The 16,438-nt window shown below is 49.3% G+C and overlaps 2 protein-coding genes across 6 annotated transcripts in view; both read right to left on the bottom strand.

Moving 5' to 3' along the window:
* The window catches only part of CELF5 (CUGBP Elav-like family member 5), a 34,028-nt gene extending 29,932 nt beyond the window's left edge, over nucleotides 1–4,096 (bottom strand). For 3 of the 4 annotated variants that reach the window (XM_019610009.1, XM_019610008.1, XM_019610011.1), the window contains exons 1-3: nucleotides 3,966–4,096; nucleotides 3,662–3,778; nucleotides 3,343–3,451 (exon numbers count right to left, since the gene is read on the bottom strand). In XM_019610009.1, the coding sequence (XP_019465554.1) occupies nucleotides 3,343–3,451; nucleotides 3,662–3,778; nucleotides 3,966–4,043 (304 nt within the window). In that variant the 5' untranslated portion in view covers nucleotides 4,044–4,096. The remainder of the gene's footprint in view (nucleotides 1–3,342; nucleotides 3,452–3,661; nucleotides 3,779–3,965) is intronic. The other variant, XM_019610010.2, reaches the window with a different exon arrangement.
* Nucleotides 4,097–4,452: 356 nt separating this feature from the next.
* On the bottom strand, nucleotides 4,453–14,244 carry NCLN (nicalin). Of its 2 annotated transcripts, XM_010724827.3 has the most exons (15): nucleotides 13,996–14,244; nucleotides 13,621–13,765; nucleotides 12,616–12,710; nucleotides 12,318–12,398; nucleotides 12,017–12,120; nucleotides 11,491–11,579; nucleotides 11,192–11,331; nucleotides 10,589–10,767; nucleotides 10,299–10,386; nucleotides 10,173–10,211; nucleotides 9,896–10,059; nucleotides 9,232–9,285; nucleotides 9,063–9,141; nucleotides 8,342–8,441; nucleotides 4,453–6,471 (listed from the first exon to the last, which is right to left on the bottom strand). In XM_010724827.3, the coding sequence occupies exons 1-14, from the start codon at nucleotides 14,227–14,229 to the stop codon at nucleotides 8,382–8,384; spliced, it is 1,551 nt and encodes a 516-aa protein (XP_010723129.1). In that variant the 5' UTR covers nucleotides 14,230–14,244; the 3' UTR covers nucleotides 4,453–6,471; nucleotides 8,342–8,381. The 2 variants fall into 2 exon arrangements, with proteins under 2 accessions (XP_010723129.1, XP_010723128.1); XM_010724826.3 differs by having other exon boundaries at nucleotides 4,455–8,441.
* Nucleotides 14,245–16,438: the final 2,194 nt, after the last annotated feature.

Raw genomic sequence — 16,438 nt, 5'->3', positions numbered from 1 at the left:
CGCTCGGGCCGCGCCGGGTGAGGTGCAGCCATAGCGGAGCGGCTGCTGCCGCCCCCGAGCTCAGACCTGCCTCCCTGTGAGACAACGGGAGCTGCTGTCCCAGCAGTTCCTCCGGCTGCGGTGGATGCTGCGAGGCAGCAGAGGAAAAGCAGCACATTTTGGGTGGCCTGGGCTGCTCCCATCTCTGCTACATCGGGGTGACGCTGAAGCACCAACCAGCCCACAGTTCTGCCCCTCGAGAAGCAGCTGCTTTCATAAGCTCGGCCACCGCTTCCCCTCAGCTCTGCTCCTGCACGGGGCATCGTGGATGGAAATGGCTGCTTTACAACCTTTCATCTGGTTCCCCAGGGCTGGGACAGAACAACCGAGCCTTCCCAGCACCACGGCTTCATACCTTTGGCACACAGTAGGAGTACACAGCAAGCCTTAACAACCAGCACAGCTTTTCTGCATGGAAGCAGGAGTCGGGCTTGGACAGCAGTAATTGCAGCCCTGCCCACACAGAGCTTCATCTGATAACGCACCGCTGAACGACCATCAGCACCGACAGCCCTGCACTCACTGTAGGCTGACCCGAGGTGAGCAGCAGCGTAACCTCTTAACAATATCCTCACACACAGCCAAGAGCTCTCAGCCCAAGGACTGCCAGACTTCCAAGAGCAGCACGAGCAGCCCGGCTCTGTGACACAGCACGGCAGCACAGCCGTGCTCTCACCAGCCAGAGCGCCGTGGCACTTTGCTGTGTGAGCACAGGACGAGGGGGAAGGCAGCAGGCACTGAGCTGCCCATCCTCACACCCCCCGAGCCCTTCATTTAGTTGAGACGGTTTGATGGTTTTTCTCCCCTCACCCCCTCTATCCCTGCTGGAAGTGACAGCAGCTCGGAACTCAGCCTTTAGGAAAGCCTACTTTCCATTCACAGCTCCGCCCCACATCTTCCACTCAGCCCCGAGCTGTCACAGCCCAGCACCTCCACAGAGCAACGGCTTCAGTACCTCCTACTCCACCAAGGTGCTGCAAGTGTCACAGGGATATATTTAAGAGCAGGAAGCATTCGGATACTATGGAAACCAGGGCAAGGAGAGAACCCAAAATAGACAGAAGACGCAGCCTGCTGCAAAGTCTGGAGAAGTCTTGCTGAGGAGGGCTGTGCTTGCTGCAGCTGATCCTGGAGTGTGAACCATTTAGAGCCCAAGCAGGAAATACCCTCTCTCTATTCTTCCCATAGCTTGCCATCTTAGGCTTTTATTTTCCTTCTTTAATAAGCCTCCAAAGTTCCTTTGAATGATTCCCATTCTTCCTTCCCAAGGCCTGGAGCAGGCTGCTGGCTGGCTGCTTCTCTACAGGAGTATTGGGAATGTATGAACAAACATGAGGACGTGTTTGAGGACAGAGCACTCCTCCCAAAAGGAGAACAGCGACCTACAGACACCTGAAACTAGGAGTAGAAGTGCAGTATTTCACAGGCTGGCAACTCTTTGTAATGCCAATGCATTTATTGTGCACGTTCACCCTCTACAAACCAACCAGTTGCTGAAGTGTAACAACTTCCTTCACTCCAAGAATAAAAAAAATCAAAGAGAAATCCCAACAATGCAGAGAATACTTGAAATACCCAGAATGGCAAGTGGAGAAGATAGAAAAGATAGAAAAGATGATGACTTGAGGTATATAAGCCATCTTACTCAGCACTCAACCAAGTGGAGGACAGAAAAGATGCAGAGCAGCCAAAGCTGCAGACTGGCAGCCATGCCCCCTGGGAAGCCAGGCTGCAGCTGTGCCCTCCCAAGCACTCAGAGCTGCTCAGTTCCCTCACTAGCACAGATCTCATGTCTGCTTGAGACCAGAAGGGCTGAAAGCCTTACCCTGGCTCAAGTTCCACGTGCTCATGACAAGTGTCAGAGACTCTTCTATTTTCATTACCACCACCTCAGTGCAGAAAACCCCGCATGGCCAAGGAAAAGCTCCAGGTGAGACTTCTTGGCCCTATCATTCTCAGCTCACTCCAGGGGAAAGAAACAGATTGAAGGCGTCCAACATCCTACATCTCAGAATTTCTTGACTGCAGCATCAATCTCAGGAATTATCTCCTTCAGCTGGTTCCACTGTTCTGCAGACAGAGCAATGCCTGGAAACAGCAGAAAGGGCGTTCAGAGCAAGCAGTCAGCATCCAGCAGCATCCCACAGCAGCTCCTTCAAAAGAGTTACAGAAGGAAAAGGTGCAGCCTAAGCCCAGAAAAGAAACAGGGGCAGCCTGCTGAGCACAGCAATTGTGTCAGTGCTTCAGCATCCATATCAGCAAGTACTCAGTGCTATCACAAAAGCATTGTGTGAGAATAGAAGATCAAGCTGCCTTTCAAGGAGTCCTGCAGCCTCTTGTAGTCTGTTCCCTAGGAAAATTCCCACCTTCATGAGTTGGAAAGAGATTTTAGGGAAGCCTTGCTCTACCCAGCAGTTAGAGAACCATCCTTTCCACCACCCAAAGGAAATGCCAGCTCTAGCTCTATTTAGAAAAGCTACTGCTAACAAGAAACCACGACTATAGCTTAAACTCTAGAAAAGAGCTGGCTTTTTATTTTTAAGACCAGTAGAGATAAGGTCTTCATTTCCCTTCCCTCTCCTTTAGGAAACAAATATGGTCCTGGAATTGCAGAGAGGTTCCAGCTAAACGTTATCAACTTGTTCCTTATGGCTTTGTTAAAGAATGAGGGCTGAGCTTTATTAATTTCTCTAGATAAATATCAGGGGCCAACAACTCCTGAGAAAAACAGCAGAAGCATTAATTAAATGAAAAACGTTTCCTCCTGATTTCTGTTATAGCTAACAGATGTTCTGTCTTTGGTTGCAAGTGTGCTCTTTCCATCCTGGAAGGTGTCCACAGTGCTCCTTTCCCTCTCCACCCCAATGGGCACAGAAAGGTTTCATTGCTCTGCTCCCATCTTCCAGGGTAAGAAATACCCTCTGAGTAATCAAGGAAGCAGTCTCTTCCTTGAAGGAAATTAATTTCTGCAAGGAAAACCATGCTTAGTGGTCATGGAGCAAACCAAGCTCAAAGAAATTCATCTGCATTAACACAAAAATCAATAGCAAGGATAAAAACATTCCTCAATTTGTCTCACAGGAGCTGCATCTTTGGTGAGCCCTACAGCATGCATGGCAGGAGAGAAGAGCAATGTAATGGTCTGGGGCCTGTGAATCTCAAGACAAGCTAGCAAGTCACTGTTAAAGTCCCAGAGCAAAAGGTCTAAGCTGAATAGTGACCCATCAGTGAGAAACCAAAGAGTCAGCAGGCCGGGAGAGCCCAGCACAGCCTGCAGACACCACCCAGAGAAGCCAGCAGTACCTTTTCTCCCCGGCTTCATGTCCCCCTCCTTGTCCGTATAGAACTCCCTGATGTCCACCAGCACCTTCCCCTTGAAGCAGGACACTTGGACGTAGCGCATCTTCCCTATCTGCAGGAACACAGAGCCAGCATTGAGCCCTGCCCCACAGCGAGCTGCTCTGCAGCCACAGGGTTGCTCACAACACCAGAGGAGCAGCAAGGGAGCAGCGGGCATCCCAAGAAGCCAACTCTGCTACAGAGGAGGTGAAGGGGAGATCTGTGCCACGAAAGGAAGGTATGAAGAGGAGCACGAAGAGGAAGGGGGCTGTGCCCTCCATACCTGGAACATGCCCTCCTCTTTGCTGTCCCGTCCCTGGGACTTTGCTGCCACTCTCGAAGGCCTCGCCTCAGTTTTGGGCCTTTTCTCTGACTTTGAACGCATTTCTTTCTTCCTTTTCTAGAGAGAGAGGGATCACCATTTTCAACAGCGTGGTCTAAAAGCCGCAGGCCTCCCCCGAGCCTTCAGTGCCTGTGCTCACTAACAGCACCCACCATCCACAGGGCCTCCCCTCCTACAGGGCGACCTTCACTCAGAAAAACCACAGCCAGCAGGCACGTCCTGGCAACCCCAGCGTAGAGGTTACCTTTCCTTCCTCTTCTTCTTCTTCCTCCGGGCTGCTCCCCGGGCCGCTCGCCGCCGCCAGCTCCTCAGCCTTCGGCATCCCGAGGGAGGTAAGGAGAGCCGCCGCCACGACCCGCCCGAATAATCGAGGCGCCAAGCCCCACCTCCATCCCGCCTCTCCACCAATCGCGCGGCTTCCCTGCTCCTCCAGCCAATCCCCTGGCTCCCTTGCTCTTCCCGCCAATCTCATGGCTGGAGGCGCGAAGCCTGAAGGAAACTGAGGGGCTGTGAGGGACGCGGGGCTGCGCTCCCACAGAATAAATGGGGACAAGCACTGCTGGACGTGCCAGGACCCATCTCAGACTGTAAACCCAGCCCTTTTCTATCCAACTACTTCACTTTTCATTCTACAGAAAGGATGGAGTTCGTCCTGAGCACTTCTCCCCACATAAGGGGTGTATCTCCTCAGGTTCCACAGCAAACGCTTCCCCAATGAATGTGCCACCAAACCTTCTCACTCGTAGTTTATTTTTGCAAAGGGACAAACAAACGTGGAAATGAAAAACGTTAAAATATTAAATACTGTCACATCAGCAGGGAAAACAAAACAAAACGAAAAAAAATAGCACGTTCATCGACTGCATTGTCTTTGCTGTCAGCTGTTCAATATTCACCTCGACGTACATTTGTTCTTTAGGATATGAACAGTTGTGTTAACCACACCGGATAAATCAACACCTCTTCCTGAGCTGTTCCACATCACATTGTTCCATGGCTACAAATGAGAATGGAGCAAACCAGAGATGAGCCCCCAGCACACCGAGGCCAAACCGAGCGTTCTTATCCCTTCAGGTCATTCGCTCAGGGCCGAATGGCTCTAAACACCAAATCCAGCCTGACCACGAGTGCTGGGAAGCTCTTTATGTTGATTTGTGTGTTATGAGCGTGGTTTAAAACAAAGCCAAACCCAAACCCAACGCCCGCAGCAGTTTGGGGCTACGCGGGGTCTTAAAGGTTGAAACAGATTGCAGTGACTCCTTCCAGCTGGTCATATCGCATGGTAGTGCTTATTTCACAGGGGTAAACCTCTCTTATTTGGGAGATAAGCTACAAAGTGTGAACTAATCCCATGTAACCCCCAGTGCCCAGAGTGGGGAACGGAGAGAAAGAGTCCAATCAGTGTCGGAAACACAGATTTCTGCACATTGTGATCTCTGACAGCACCAGGACAGCAGGCAAAGTTCTGCTTTTTTGGCTACAAGTGTAACTGCTGGTTTCTTGCACATACATGGGCATGTATTTTTCATGCTCCTTCCTTCCAGGCCAGGCAAACTCCCAATTAAAGGCCAGGTCAAAACAAGAGCATGAAAATCTGCTACAAGAGCTCTTCTGCAACGTTGTGGAGAACCTTTATTTTAGCACAACAGCCGCTGGGTTGCTGCTGCTGCGTGTCACGCTGGCAGTGAGATTCATCAGATGTGCTGCAGTATGAATCAGCACCCATTCACTTGTCACTTCAAAACGTGGCAGAGCAGGAGGGGATATTTCCATGCTGCCCTGTCATCTCTCCAGAGGAAACGTGGCAACGTTGGCACTAAGCTCACTGCCAGGATGGTCGCTGTTCCAGCTACAAGTTGGAATTTAACCATATAACGCTTCAGTACAAACAAACTTTGATCAGAAGCATAAACCCTCATCTGTAGTAAAAATGACTTTCTATGGCAGGCAGCTAGATGGACCAATTAGGTGCTGGGACAAATTATGGCTGTGCACAGAACAATGCACATCTTCCCAACTGCCCCTGGGGACGTATGAACTTTTCTCCTTCATCTTTACTCATCTTGTTTTCAGACAGCTGCTCCTGGCACTGCGTCAGGAGCATTACTTTACAGTTGAGAGCACGAGGAACTGAAGTGTTTGCTTTAATGCTATAACCTCAACCAGGACAGAACTGGAAAAGTGGAAGCTGAGAGTCTCCAATGCACAGAGGAATGCTTTGGATCTGTCCTTTTCTCTCTTGCCAATTTTTAATGTTCCCCAAGTGCAGCTGAAGGAGGATTGCTGATAATTCTGACTTTCCTATTTTGTAATGCGGTTTCATTAAGCCTGCTTAAGTAACATGGAGTGAAACATGTCCCGTCCATGGGTAACAGACAAAGGACGGAGTGCAGCTGGAGACCTCTGGTGCTGCCTCCAGATATTCAGAGACAGGTGCCGTTCTGTGCACGTCCTGTATCTCCAAGCCCAGGTCTGCACCCTCCCAGCACGCAGTACGTGCAATATCCAAGTGCAGTGGAAAACAACCACAGCTCATCTTCCAGCAACCAATTTCTGAAGTCATTATACATTCATTTGGCAGAGGGCTGTCACAAACACTTCATGCATACAGAGAGACATATTTCAAACAAGAACTCAAAAAAAAAAGAAAAAAGAAAAGGCAAGTTTTCCCGTAGGGATGATATTTCAGGAGCGCTCGGTACCATGCCACCTGCTGATATTACAAGGAGCCACAGACATAGCATGCTCTCCTGGAAAAGAAAAGAACCTTTAAAGAACAAATTGCTACACGTTAAATATAGCAGAAAGCACACATTATGGGGCAAAGGTACGCCAGGGAGGGGGAAACAGCAAAAAAACAACCAAGATGGATGGAAATACGTGCGTTGGTCCCCATCCAAAGGACGCAGACAGCGGCCATAAAAAAACCTTTTTTAAGGAGTGAGCATAGAGCAGCTGTGATGCAGATAAGGAGGCAAAGCTGAATTCCTTGCATACAAAACAAAAAGGACACCATCCTTCAAACCCGTAAGAGCTTTTCACCCTCTGTAACAAGTGCTGTTTTTATTTAAAGTAGGGGTTTTCTAATAAAGGATGAACTCAGAGAGACATTTTTGAGTGGCAGGACAGTGGTATTCAATCCCTTTCCCCTCTAGAACTACAACTAGCCTAGGGCTTGTGGTCAAAAATCGTCTCATATTCAGAAGCTGGGGGCAAACAGAGCACAGCACTGCCCGGAAAAAGCAGCCAGCTCTCTCTAGAAATAGGCAATCTAGAAAAACGGCTTAAACTTAAGATGATGGCAATGCCAGAGCAATGGTTGCCTGCCCCTCCCAGCTTTGCCAGCCAGACTGCCAACACTTCTGGGTGGAAAGAGCTATAAGCGGGGATTGCTCAAGGATAACAAAGGGAGCTCCAAGATACACTCTCATAGTTACAATTCTCCAATCAGACATGTTTAAAACAGCAGTCATAAAACAGATTGTGGGTTGTTTTTTTTTTTTTTTTATGTTTGTTGGCTTGTTTTTTTAATGGCCAAGTGTCTTGCCTCCCTTCCTACAGACTGGGGGTGGAGTGTGAAGGGAGGCAGCAGCAAGCACTTGGGGAATTTGCTTATACATGCAGGTCGAGAACAGCATTTTCAGAAATAAGAGCTGAAAAACATAAAATGAGACCCTGAGATGCACACGGACACAAATACAGCCCCAAAATCCAGAACCCATCTGAAAGCACAAACTGAGGAACGAAGATCGATCAGAGCTCAGCAGGAACCGGGCTGTTCTTGCTATTAATGCCTAAATAAATGAAACAGCCCAGAACGTGATCCTGCAACGTTTGAGACTGTAGAATGCCTTTAAAAACCAAGCAAGAGTTCAGCACATAGTGGCAGCAGCAATCTGTCCAAGGACAAACTTTAAGAGAAATCAAGTACAAAGCAAAATGCATCCTCCAATAGGGGCAGGACGGCGCGTCCCGGTAAGAACCCTTCTGCAGGAACCCGTTTTAACAAGCTTTCTTCATCCCCTCTATAACAGTCAAGACTGTTTACAGTGTACCTCCAAGGAAAGGGAATGAGTTATTGCACTGTCTGAACAAATTGCATAAAGATGCTTGCTAGACACACTGCTTGCTCAGCACACCTCCCTAAAGCCAGGCAGTAAACTTAAGAAGAGGTACCATAAGAAAACATGCTAATAGTACTCTCTTTAATTTGCGTGTGCATATTTTCTTCTAAGCAAGTGCTCGGAGTCCTTGGTTTGCTGGGCAGAGAGAATACATCTGCTCTGTAGTTTCAGCTTCCGAGTTGGCTGTATGGCACAAATGTCCACGAAGGTGCAGGACTCGGGTTCATACTCACAGAAGCTGCTCAGCGTCAGCTGTTCAGTGTTTAAACAACTTGCAGGAACTATGGAAGTCTCTGAGCTTTTCCCTCGCGAAAAAAAAAGCAAAGGAAAACAAACCTGGTGCAAGTGAGGGGAAGGAAAGCGCCTAAAAAGGTGCATAGGAGTTGAAATTTTGTTTTCTTCCTGCCTTCCTCTCCTCTCTAGGATAGCAAAGAGGAGAGAGAGGAAGAGAAGCAGCAGGATTCAATGGAAGGCAGAAGGTTCCTGATGGGCTCACCGATGGCTCAGTGCTGCTGTACACAGGACGACCTGTCGCTTCACTGCTGCTTGGTTTTAAGGGATAATCTCTGTATCATCCTGTAAAGGAGACCGAAGTTCTGGAAACAGAAGAAAAATAAGTACCTATAAGTGCTTGCAAGTTCTACTAAAACAACTGCCCTACGCAAGGAGAAAATTTACTAGAAGGCTTAAAACACCACCAACGTATCAATGCAGTATCTTGCCTGGATCACTGACAGCCTTGGGACTGCGTGGGATTTGGTGAATTAGGATCCAGTGGTGCCAGTTATTTGGGGCTGCACAGAAAACAGCAGCTCACAGAAATTCTGCGCAGACCTGCATCAGTGCTACCGTGAAGATGCAAACACTTGGTAAAGTTGTTCACCTTTCACAAATGCCTTAGAGGCTCACTGAAGTCTTTAACTGCATTCTGAGCCAGTAACAGCTACTGAGATGTCTGACGGACATAACAAGATCAAATAATTTGTAACAGCAAACAAAAACCGAGTAGTTTTGCACTAGGAAAGAAAACAGCAGGAGTGGGAAGGGATTGTCCTTAGCACAGCCTCACCAGAACAGCCAGCCGTTCTGGATTCTTATTTTAGAGTGGGACGGCATTATTCTTCCACATTTGGTACCGGGGCTGTGTAAGCCCCACTTCCTGCAGTTAATGTGAATTAAGAGGAAAATAAGAACTTTGTTTCCTGCTTTTCTCCTACCTGCACTGCAACGTAGGCAACACCAAGGTAGGCTGCTATACAGACGGCCAGAAGCAGGTCAAAGATTGCTGGCTTGACCCTGCAACAAGAAAAAGAAGTTGTGGAACTGCGACATCAGGTACTGCTGCAGAGACAGAGACAGACAGCTTAGCACACCCGAGGGCCATACCTGTATGCATTCATCACCTGCTTCAGCTGGTCATAGAAAACAAACTCAGGATCCCTGTGGAAAGCAGAAATTCTTCAGGATGATTGAATTTCTAGACACTGCAGTCAGAACAGCCCAAATCTCTCCTCCCAAGAAGTTAATCCAGCCAGAGTCAGGTAGTACGACCACTTGGGTGAGAGTTCTGAGCTTATTTCAGCTGTCAAGTCTTCCTACAGGTTAGGAGCCCAACGGTGCAATTCTGAACACAACATTCAGCTACAAGGCACACAGACAATGCCCTGCTGGACTCACGAAACTGCTTCTAACCTAAGCAGGCTAGATAGGAAGGAAGCTGCCTCTTGGCAATTACATGAAGTTTTCTAGGGGAGTTTAGTTCTTTCTTGCTGAGAGAAGCAGCACTGAGAATGGGAAGGGTGGAATCAAAGCAGGGGATAAACAAGCTCTTGAGGTGGAGCGAATTGCTGAGGCTTTTTGCTTTGTAAATGATTAAGAGTTATCTCTGGGAGAACGCAGCACGAACCAGAACTGACATAAGGACAGAAAAAGAGCTGTCACTTCTAGCCACCTATCAAGAACCCAGAAAGGTTCCAGCTCAGAGTCAAGGTTGAGCAGAGGGAGAAGGCAGTCTGCACGCCCTGGCTGGTTGTTTCACCTCTTTCCTTACCGTTTGTCTGCCTTCACATGATGCTGTTTGACATCTTTCAGGTAGCGACCCATGTAATATTCTAAGGTGCTGAGAAAGGTGCTGTCTTTATCAATCAGCTGAGCAGCCCTGGGCTGACTGCTCAGCCAGTCCATCACTGATTCCAGCTGCTCCTCCTGGATCTGCTGTGGGAAAACACCACCAAAGAAACAGAGTCAGCTACACACACTGAAATCAGAATTCTCCCAGGCTCCTGATCCCTTCCCCTCCTCTTGTTACAAAAATATATTGTGCTTACCATCTGATCCGTGAAGATCTGCAGATCTGCAGGTGCTCCCTGCAAGGGAAAAGACAGGCTGCTGCTAGGAGCAAGCTCGGGTGAGCAGGAAAGGCTGGCAAGCAGCGCAGGATGGGCAGCTCTTACCTTCTCTGTTAGGTTGTAGATGACCCTCGTCAAAGCCTCAGCAATGATCCTGGTATTCCTGGTCAGTGCCTTCGTGTCCACTTGTGACCTAAAGCAAAACGGAGGATCATCCACTTGTCAATGGGATCAGCTCTGCCACAGCCCACCCCTTTGCACTGCATCAAGCAGGGCACTTAACCCAGAGCCCAGCTGCCCATATTTTCTTCCCCATCCCACGACTGCCAGAACAGCACTGGCAGCCCTGAGGCCAGTCTGCGCTCATGGGCCGGATTTCACCCCCAGCCTCTCACCTCCTGTCCATGATGCTGTTGCGCAGGCTGTCCCGATGGCTCTCCAGATGGGAGATGGTGAAAGCTGGCAAGCGTCGGATCGCAAAGCGTTCGTGTTCCCATGCCAGCATGTCTTCAGCCAGGTTTATCTTCTTGTGCACCATGGAAAACTTCACCTCTGGGAACTGGCTGGCAACAACCTGAGGGAAAGGCAAAGCCATTCGGGGTGCCGCGAGTCCCACCGCACCATCCCATCCTGCTCAGCTCAGCCCAACCAGACCCAATATTTTTATACTGCAGATGGTAAATATGCTCCCGCCTGTAAGATGCCACTGATGCTATCAAAATGTTCTTTGAGTGTCACTACAGAAATCACACGGGTCGTTTTTACGAGCAACAAGTCCTAACAAAGCACTGTGGAAAACTCAGCGGATCTGGCATGCTTCATTCAGGACTGCGGTGTGAGGATGTCTGCACTCCAGATCAAGCGACCAGAAACAACACACACAATATTTCAGTGACAGACCCTTTCTTCATGTCTTCCTCCCTTTCTTCCTCTTGCAAGAGAGCCGCAGCTCCCTGAGGTTAAGCCCCAAGTTCCCATCCACCCAACCTTTTCATTACCATCTCCAGTTCTCTCAGAAACGCGTGCTGCAAGGTCCCCTCCTTGGGAGGCTTCGAGACATGAAGATGAAGGCTATTGCCCTGGCCGAGAGTGTCCAGGCAGAGAACAAACGCTACATTGTCTTGCAACAGGCTGGAATCTGCAAGAGAAAAATCCAAACCTGTAATGCTGTGCTTTGTGCTGGATTTCCACCCCCCCAGAAAAAGGCCTGCACAAGGAGATAACATAAGACTTAACACAGTGACATTAACAGAATCCTTGCCAAAGAACTCGTTGGAATGACAGCCCCTTAGCTCACCAGTGTGGTCCAAGTTGTCCTCCAGCCACCTCTTGGTTCCTTGATAATTAAACTTGCCACCTCCAGATGCAAAGAACAGTAAGTTGTACCTGCTCATCAAAGAAAACAGAGAGGTATTAATTAGCCCACCACACTCCGTGGTTAATTTACTGTATTCCATAACTAACGTGCTCAGATGTGAGCTGAAATCACATCAGTCAGCCTGATACAAACTGCCTGTCAACAAATGCTTCCTGTGTGCCACAAAGGAAGGCAGTGGCAAGATGGGGGTAGAGGAGCTCCCAGTGCTTGAGGATGGAATCCAGTTCCTAAGTAATTCCATCCACTTGTCCCTGCAGTTAAGCAGATCTACACCATGAAACCAAAGGAAGGAGTCTGGCCCTTAACAGCTGGTGTACTCAGAAGGAGCACAAGAGGGAAGCAATTAAAAGTCTGCTTGTACACTCTAACATCCTACAAGTCTGGAGCAAAAGCCCTTCCTACCTGATTTTAGCTACAGTCAACCCAAAATGGAGTAGTTTCTTACCCAGCATGGGTACGTCTGTAGGTGTAGAGCCGAGAAAACAGCCTGGCTAGTTCCAGTAACACTGAGACACCACTGCCATTGGAATCAGCACCGTGAGACAGCCACTGCAGGACAAAGTGGGACAGAGTCAGTGACAGCAGTGATTCTTGTGCTCCAGAACAGCCTTGATGGTAAACACACCTCTGTGTTCCACTTAGAACTAATTTTGGTCTTTAAGAACAAAAGAAAATACAGGGTCATAGGCCAAAAGGAAAAAAGGTACAGATGGGAGAGAAGGCTTCAAGAAAAAAAGAATACTCACTGGAGCCACCCCAAAAGAATCGTAGTGGGCAACTATCACAACAGTGGGCAGGTCTTCTCCACCCAGCCCTGTTAGCCTCCCCTGGAGAGGAAGGAAATAAATGTCACTCAGCAACCCTCCTTGCATGCCAGGACAAAGACAGCGCGACTTCTACAAACCTATCAAGTCTCCAAGTGGTCTCAATTCTGAGGAATTCAGATTCTTACCCGACTTCCCCCATTACTCTAAATGGCTGATGAGATCCCCGCAGAGAAGGCATCCCATCGACATCACCAGTCAGAATCTGCCTGGAACTCACCTCCACACTGGGTATAAGCCAGTCGTGGATAGCTTTGCTCTGCGCCCCGCTGGTCACCATCTGGAAGCCATTGGCAGTTGCGGTGTGAAGCAGAACTAGGACAAAAAGAGATCACCACACCTGGGGAAGTTTCACCCCTCCATTCCCCTTGCTAACTGGAGACACGAGTTTCAAATCACTTTGCCCTCTCAGTTGTCGCTTATGTGTACAATCAATGGATATACAGATGGTATGGTACGTCCAGGAGCTTGGGATGTAACTGTTATATTGGAATAGGAAAAGAAAGACACCCTGCCCTGGGCTCGCAAGACGGACTCCAATGGAGCAGATCTCCAGAGAGATCCTTCCCCACTGGCAGTCAGCTTTTCAATGGCTCTAGGAGAGGTGCAGCCAGGCTCCACCCCTTCCTGCAGCACAGCTGATTTGCCTTCACCTGTGCTCCTTGGCTGACTCACTGCTCGCCTCAGGTGATCAATCAGAGGTTCAGGCTGTGATTCAGCAGCCCCATACACTTATGTTTATGCACTGACTTGGGATCCAGGTGACCACACTTTTTCGTTCTGTTCTGAAATCCCATATTTCAAATTGGCTAAAACAAAAAAGACCCTGAAGATCTAAAGCCCACCGTGTTCAGCAGGTCACCAAGGCAGCAACGTTACTCACAAGGGAGAACATGGAAGCACGGAGCTGACCTGTGCTCAGACAGAAAGCTTCAGCTTCTCCCAACATACTGCAGTCCCTTAACATCATCAGTGCTGTTTGTAACATAAATCTTGCCTCCTATCTTCTTAAAAACAGCGTAAAGCTGAGAACTCACTCCCATGCAAATACAGTAAATAATTATTCTCACTTATGCTGTGTTTTTATCCCACTATATCTCAAAGACAGAATGAAAAGGAAGGCAACAGAACGCTGGTCTGCACTGCACGCAACGCAGCGGAGCAGCCTCAGAGGTGGGATCAGGACTGTTCTTTTCTACACGTTCTCCCACTTACTAGAACTCACCCTCTGCAGCCGAGGCAGAGCCCTGTGATGCAGAAGCAGCCCGTGTTTGTTCATAGATGGACAGCAGCTCATCGTCTTCCACTGCAAAGTAGACTGGCACAATGGTTTCCATAGCCAGCATTTCTGGCTCTATCTCCATGAATTGCTGAGGATTTAAGTGAGACACAAACTTAGCAAAGGCTCAACATGCAAGAGGATAGAAAAAAGAAAGGGAAAACAAATCAGAGAGGGAAAGACAAATTTCCAAAATGTGATTTGTTTTGTGTTACAACAGGTGCTTTCAGCCCTGCAGCAACCCAAGCCTCGCTCCCTCTCAGATACATCTCCCAGCAGAAGAGAAAGGAAATGAGGTGGGTTTTTTTTTTCTCTTTTCACCTTTACAACATCCTGTGGGACAGAAGAGATGGACCGTGGCAGGATGATCACCACAGCACCAGCTGACTGGCGGAGAGCCTTCTGGTACTGCTCGTAGGAGAAGTCCAGCAGCCGCATCATGACGCAGCGGCGGCTCAGGACGTCCGCTTCTACAGTGCGGGCTTCTGTGTTAAGCACTGCACTCCTGGTGCCTGCAGGGACAGCAGGGAGAGGGTTAGCAAGCAGTTTCACCATATTCCTTTTGCTAGAGCTCAGCTCCTTCTCCAAACAGTCTTGATTACAGTCTGATGAACTTCAGAGCCATGTCTGCTCTTGCTCATCCACCCACCACGATGCTTCTGCAATTAAGAAAGTTACAAGCTCTCAGCTTCAGTTTATCAAATCCTCCACGCAAAAGTACAGTCCTTGACAGAACAGCAATCCAGAGGCTTGCCAACAGCTCCAGCATTGTGGAACAGAGGACTAGAAGGATATCTTGTGTAATCAGAGATTTCGGAACTATCCCGCAATTTATAATGCTCCAAACACTCTTTATTCTTCCATAATCCCGGCTCCTGCAGTGAAAACTTCATCGTGGTCAGCTCACAAGCAGCAAAGGGAAGAGCAGGGTGCTCCAGAAAGCATGTCAGCCTATGCCAGAGCGGACAGCTGCAAAAGGTTAAGTTTAAAGCTTAACGTAACTCTAACACTGGCTTGATCTTGTCAAAGGTCAGAGCACCTAAGCCAAAAAAAAAAAAGGCTTGCACTTCCCCTGCACAGCACCAGGGAGGGCCATACCCCAGACACAGAGGTCAGCCACACTAAAGCCTCTGTGCAGAGCTCCTATGCTGTGTAACTGACAAACATTAGGAATCACAGAATGGCCTGGGTTGCAAAGGCCCACGATGCTCATCCAGTTCCAACCCCCTGCTGTGTGCAGGTCACCAACCAGCAGCCCAGGCTGCCCAGAGCCACATCCAGCCTGGCCTTGAATGCCTGCAGGGATGGGGCATCCACAGCCTCCTTGGGCAACCTGTTCCAGTGCCTCACCACCCTCTGAGTGAAAAACTTCCTCCTAATATCCAACCTAAACCTCCCCTGGCTCAGTTTAAGACCATTCCCCCTTGTCCTGTCACTATTCACCCTCCCCCTCAATCCATAATGAGGAAAACCACTCCACCACCCCCAAACCACGATGTCCAAACACAGCAGTGTGATTCAGGGACGTCCTCGAAAGCAGACGTTTCAAAATGTGGACACACTCAGAGATGAAGGAGCCCAGTAATAACTTCAGGTGCTCAGAAACCACCAGCAGCATCTGCCATATCCACAAAGTGCACAGGGACAGCTGCCCTTTCAGAACTTGTACCATTTAACCCTACGAAGGCCTGAGAGATTTACAAACAATCCCTATGACAGCACAGAATAAACGCAGGCCTGTAATTCCAGCTGTTAACAAAGCCTGAAACTCAGAGCACAGAAAGCCAGCAGGGCAGAGCTGCTCACAGGCAGAACACGTCCTGATGTGGGATAAATGACTGCAGAAAACTCAGACGACATTGGCTCTACGTTAGGGAGTAGGAGGAAGTGGGGGCTGAAGGTTACAGCACTCCAGCAATTCACAGGTTGTGTTTCTGCCCCGAGGAGAGCTGTTGCACAATCGGCAGCCTGCCTGGAGCTGAACACAGGAACTGGAGGCCATCGGTGAGACGAGGGAAGAGCTATAAAAGAAAGGAGGCCTCTCACAAGGCCAGACTGGATAGGGCCCTGGGCAGATATTGAATGTGGAGGTTGGTGGCCCTGCACGTGCTGGGAAGTTGGAGATTCAGGATCCTTGGGGTCCTTTCCAACCCAGGCCTTTCTGTGATTCTGTGAACTGAAGAGCGTACAAGAAAGACAAGGAGCTGTTGGAGAGGGTTTGTAGGAGAGCCACAAAGATGATCAGGGGACTGGAGCACCTCCCTACAAAGACAGGCTGAGGGAGCTGGGCTTGTTCAGCCTGGAGAAAAGAAGGCTGCAGGGTGACCTCATTGCAGTCTTCAGTACCTAAAGGGGGGAATCAACTCTTTGTAAGGGTAGATAACAGCAGGACAAGGGGAAATGGTTTGAAGGTGAAGGAAGGAAGATTTCAGTTGGCTGTCAGGGGGAAGTTGTTTGCTGTGAGAGTGGTGAGGTGCTGGAACAGCTGCCCAGAGAGGCTGTGGATCCCCGTCCATCCCTGGAGGTGTTCAAGGCCAGCAAGGATGGGGCCCTGGGCAGCCTGGGCTGGTGCTGAATGCGGAGGTTGGTGGCCCTGCACGTGGCAGGGGGTTGGAGCTTCACGATCCTTGGGGTCCCGTCCAACCCGGGCCATTCTGCGATTCTGTGAACTGAAGAGTGACGGATCAACCTGCAGAGCAGAGCGGCCAAGGGCAGCGGGACACAACGGAGCTGCCGGCCGACACGCAAGATGGCTGCAGCCGGG

Source organism: Meleagris gallopavo, chromosome 30 (assembly GCF_000146605.3).
Source record: "Meleagris gallopavo isolate NT-WF06-2002-E0010 breed Aviagen turkey brand Nicholas breeding stock chromosome 30, Turkey_5.1, whole genome shotgun sequence".
In the NCBI taxonomy this organism is placed as follows: Eukaryota; Metazoa; Chordata; class Aves; order Galliformes; family Phasianidae; genus Meleagris; species Meleagris gallopavo.
Note: the sequence above shows the minus strand (reverse complement) of the source record. Positions and strands in the feature narration are given on the sequence as shown.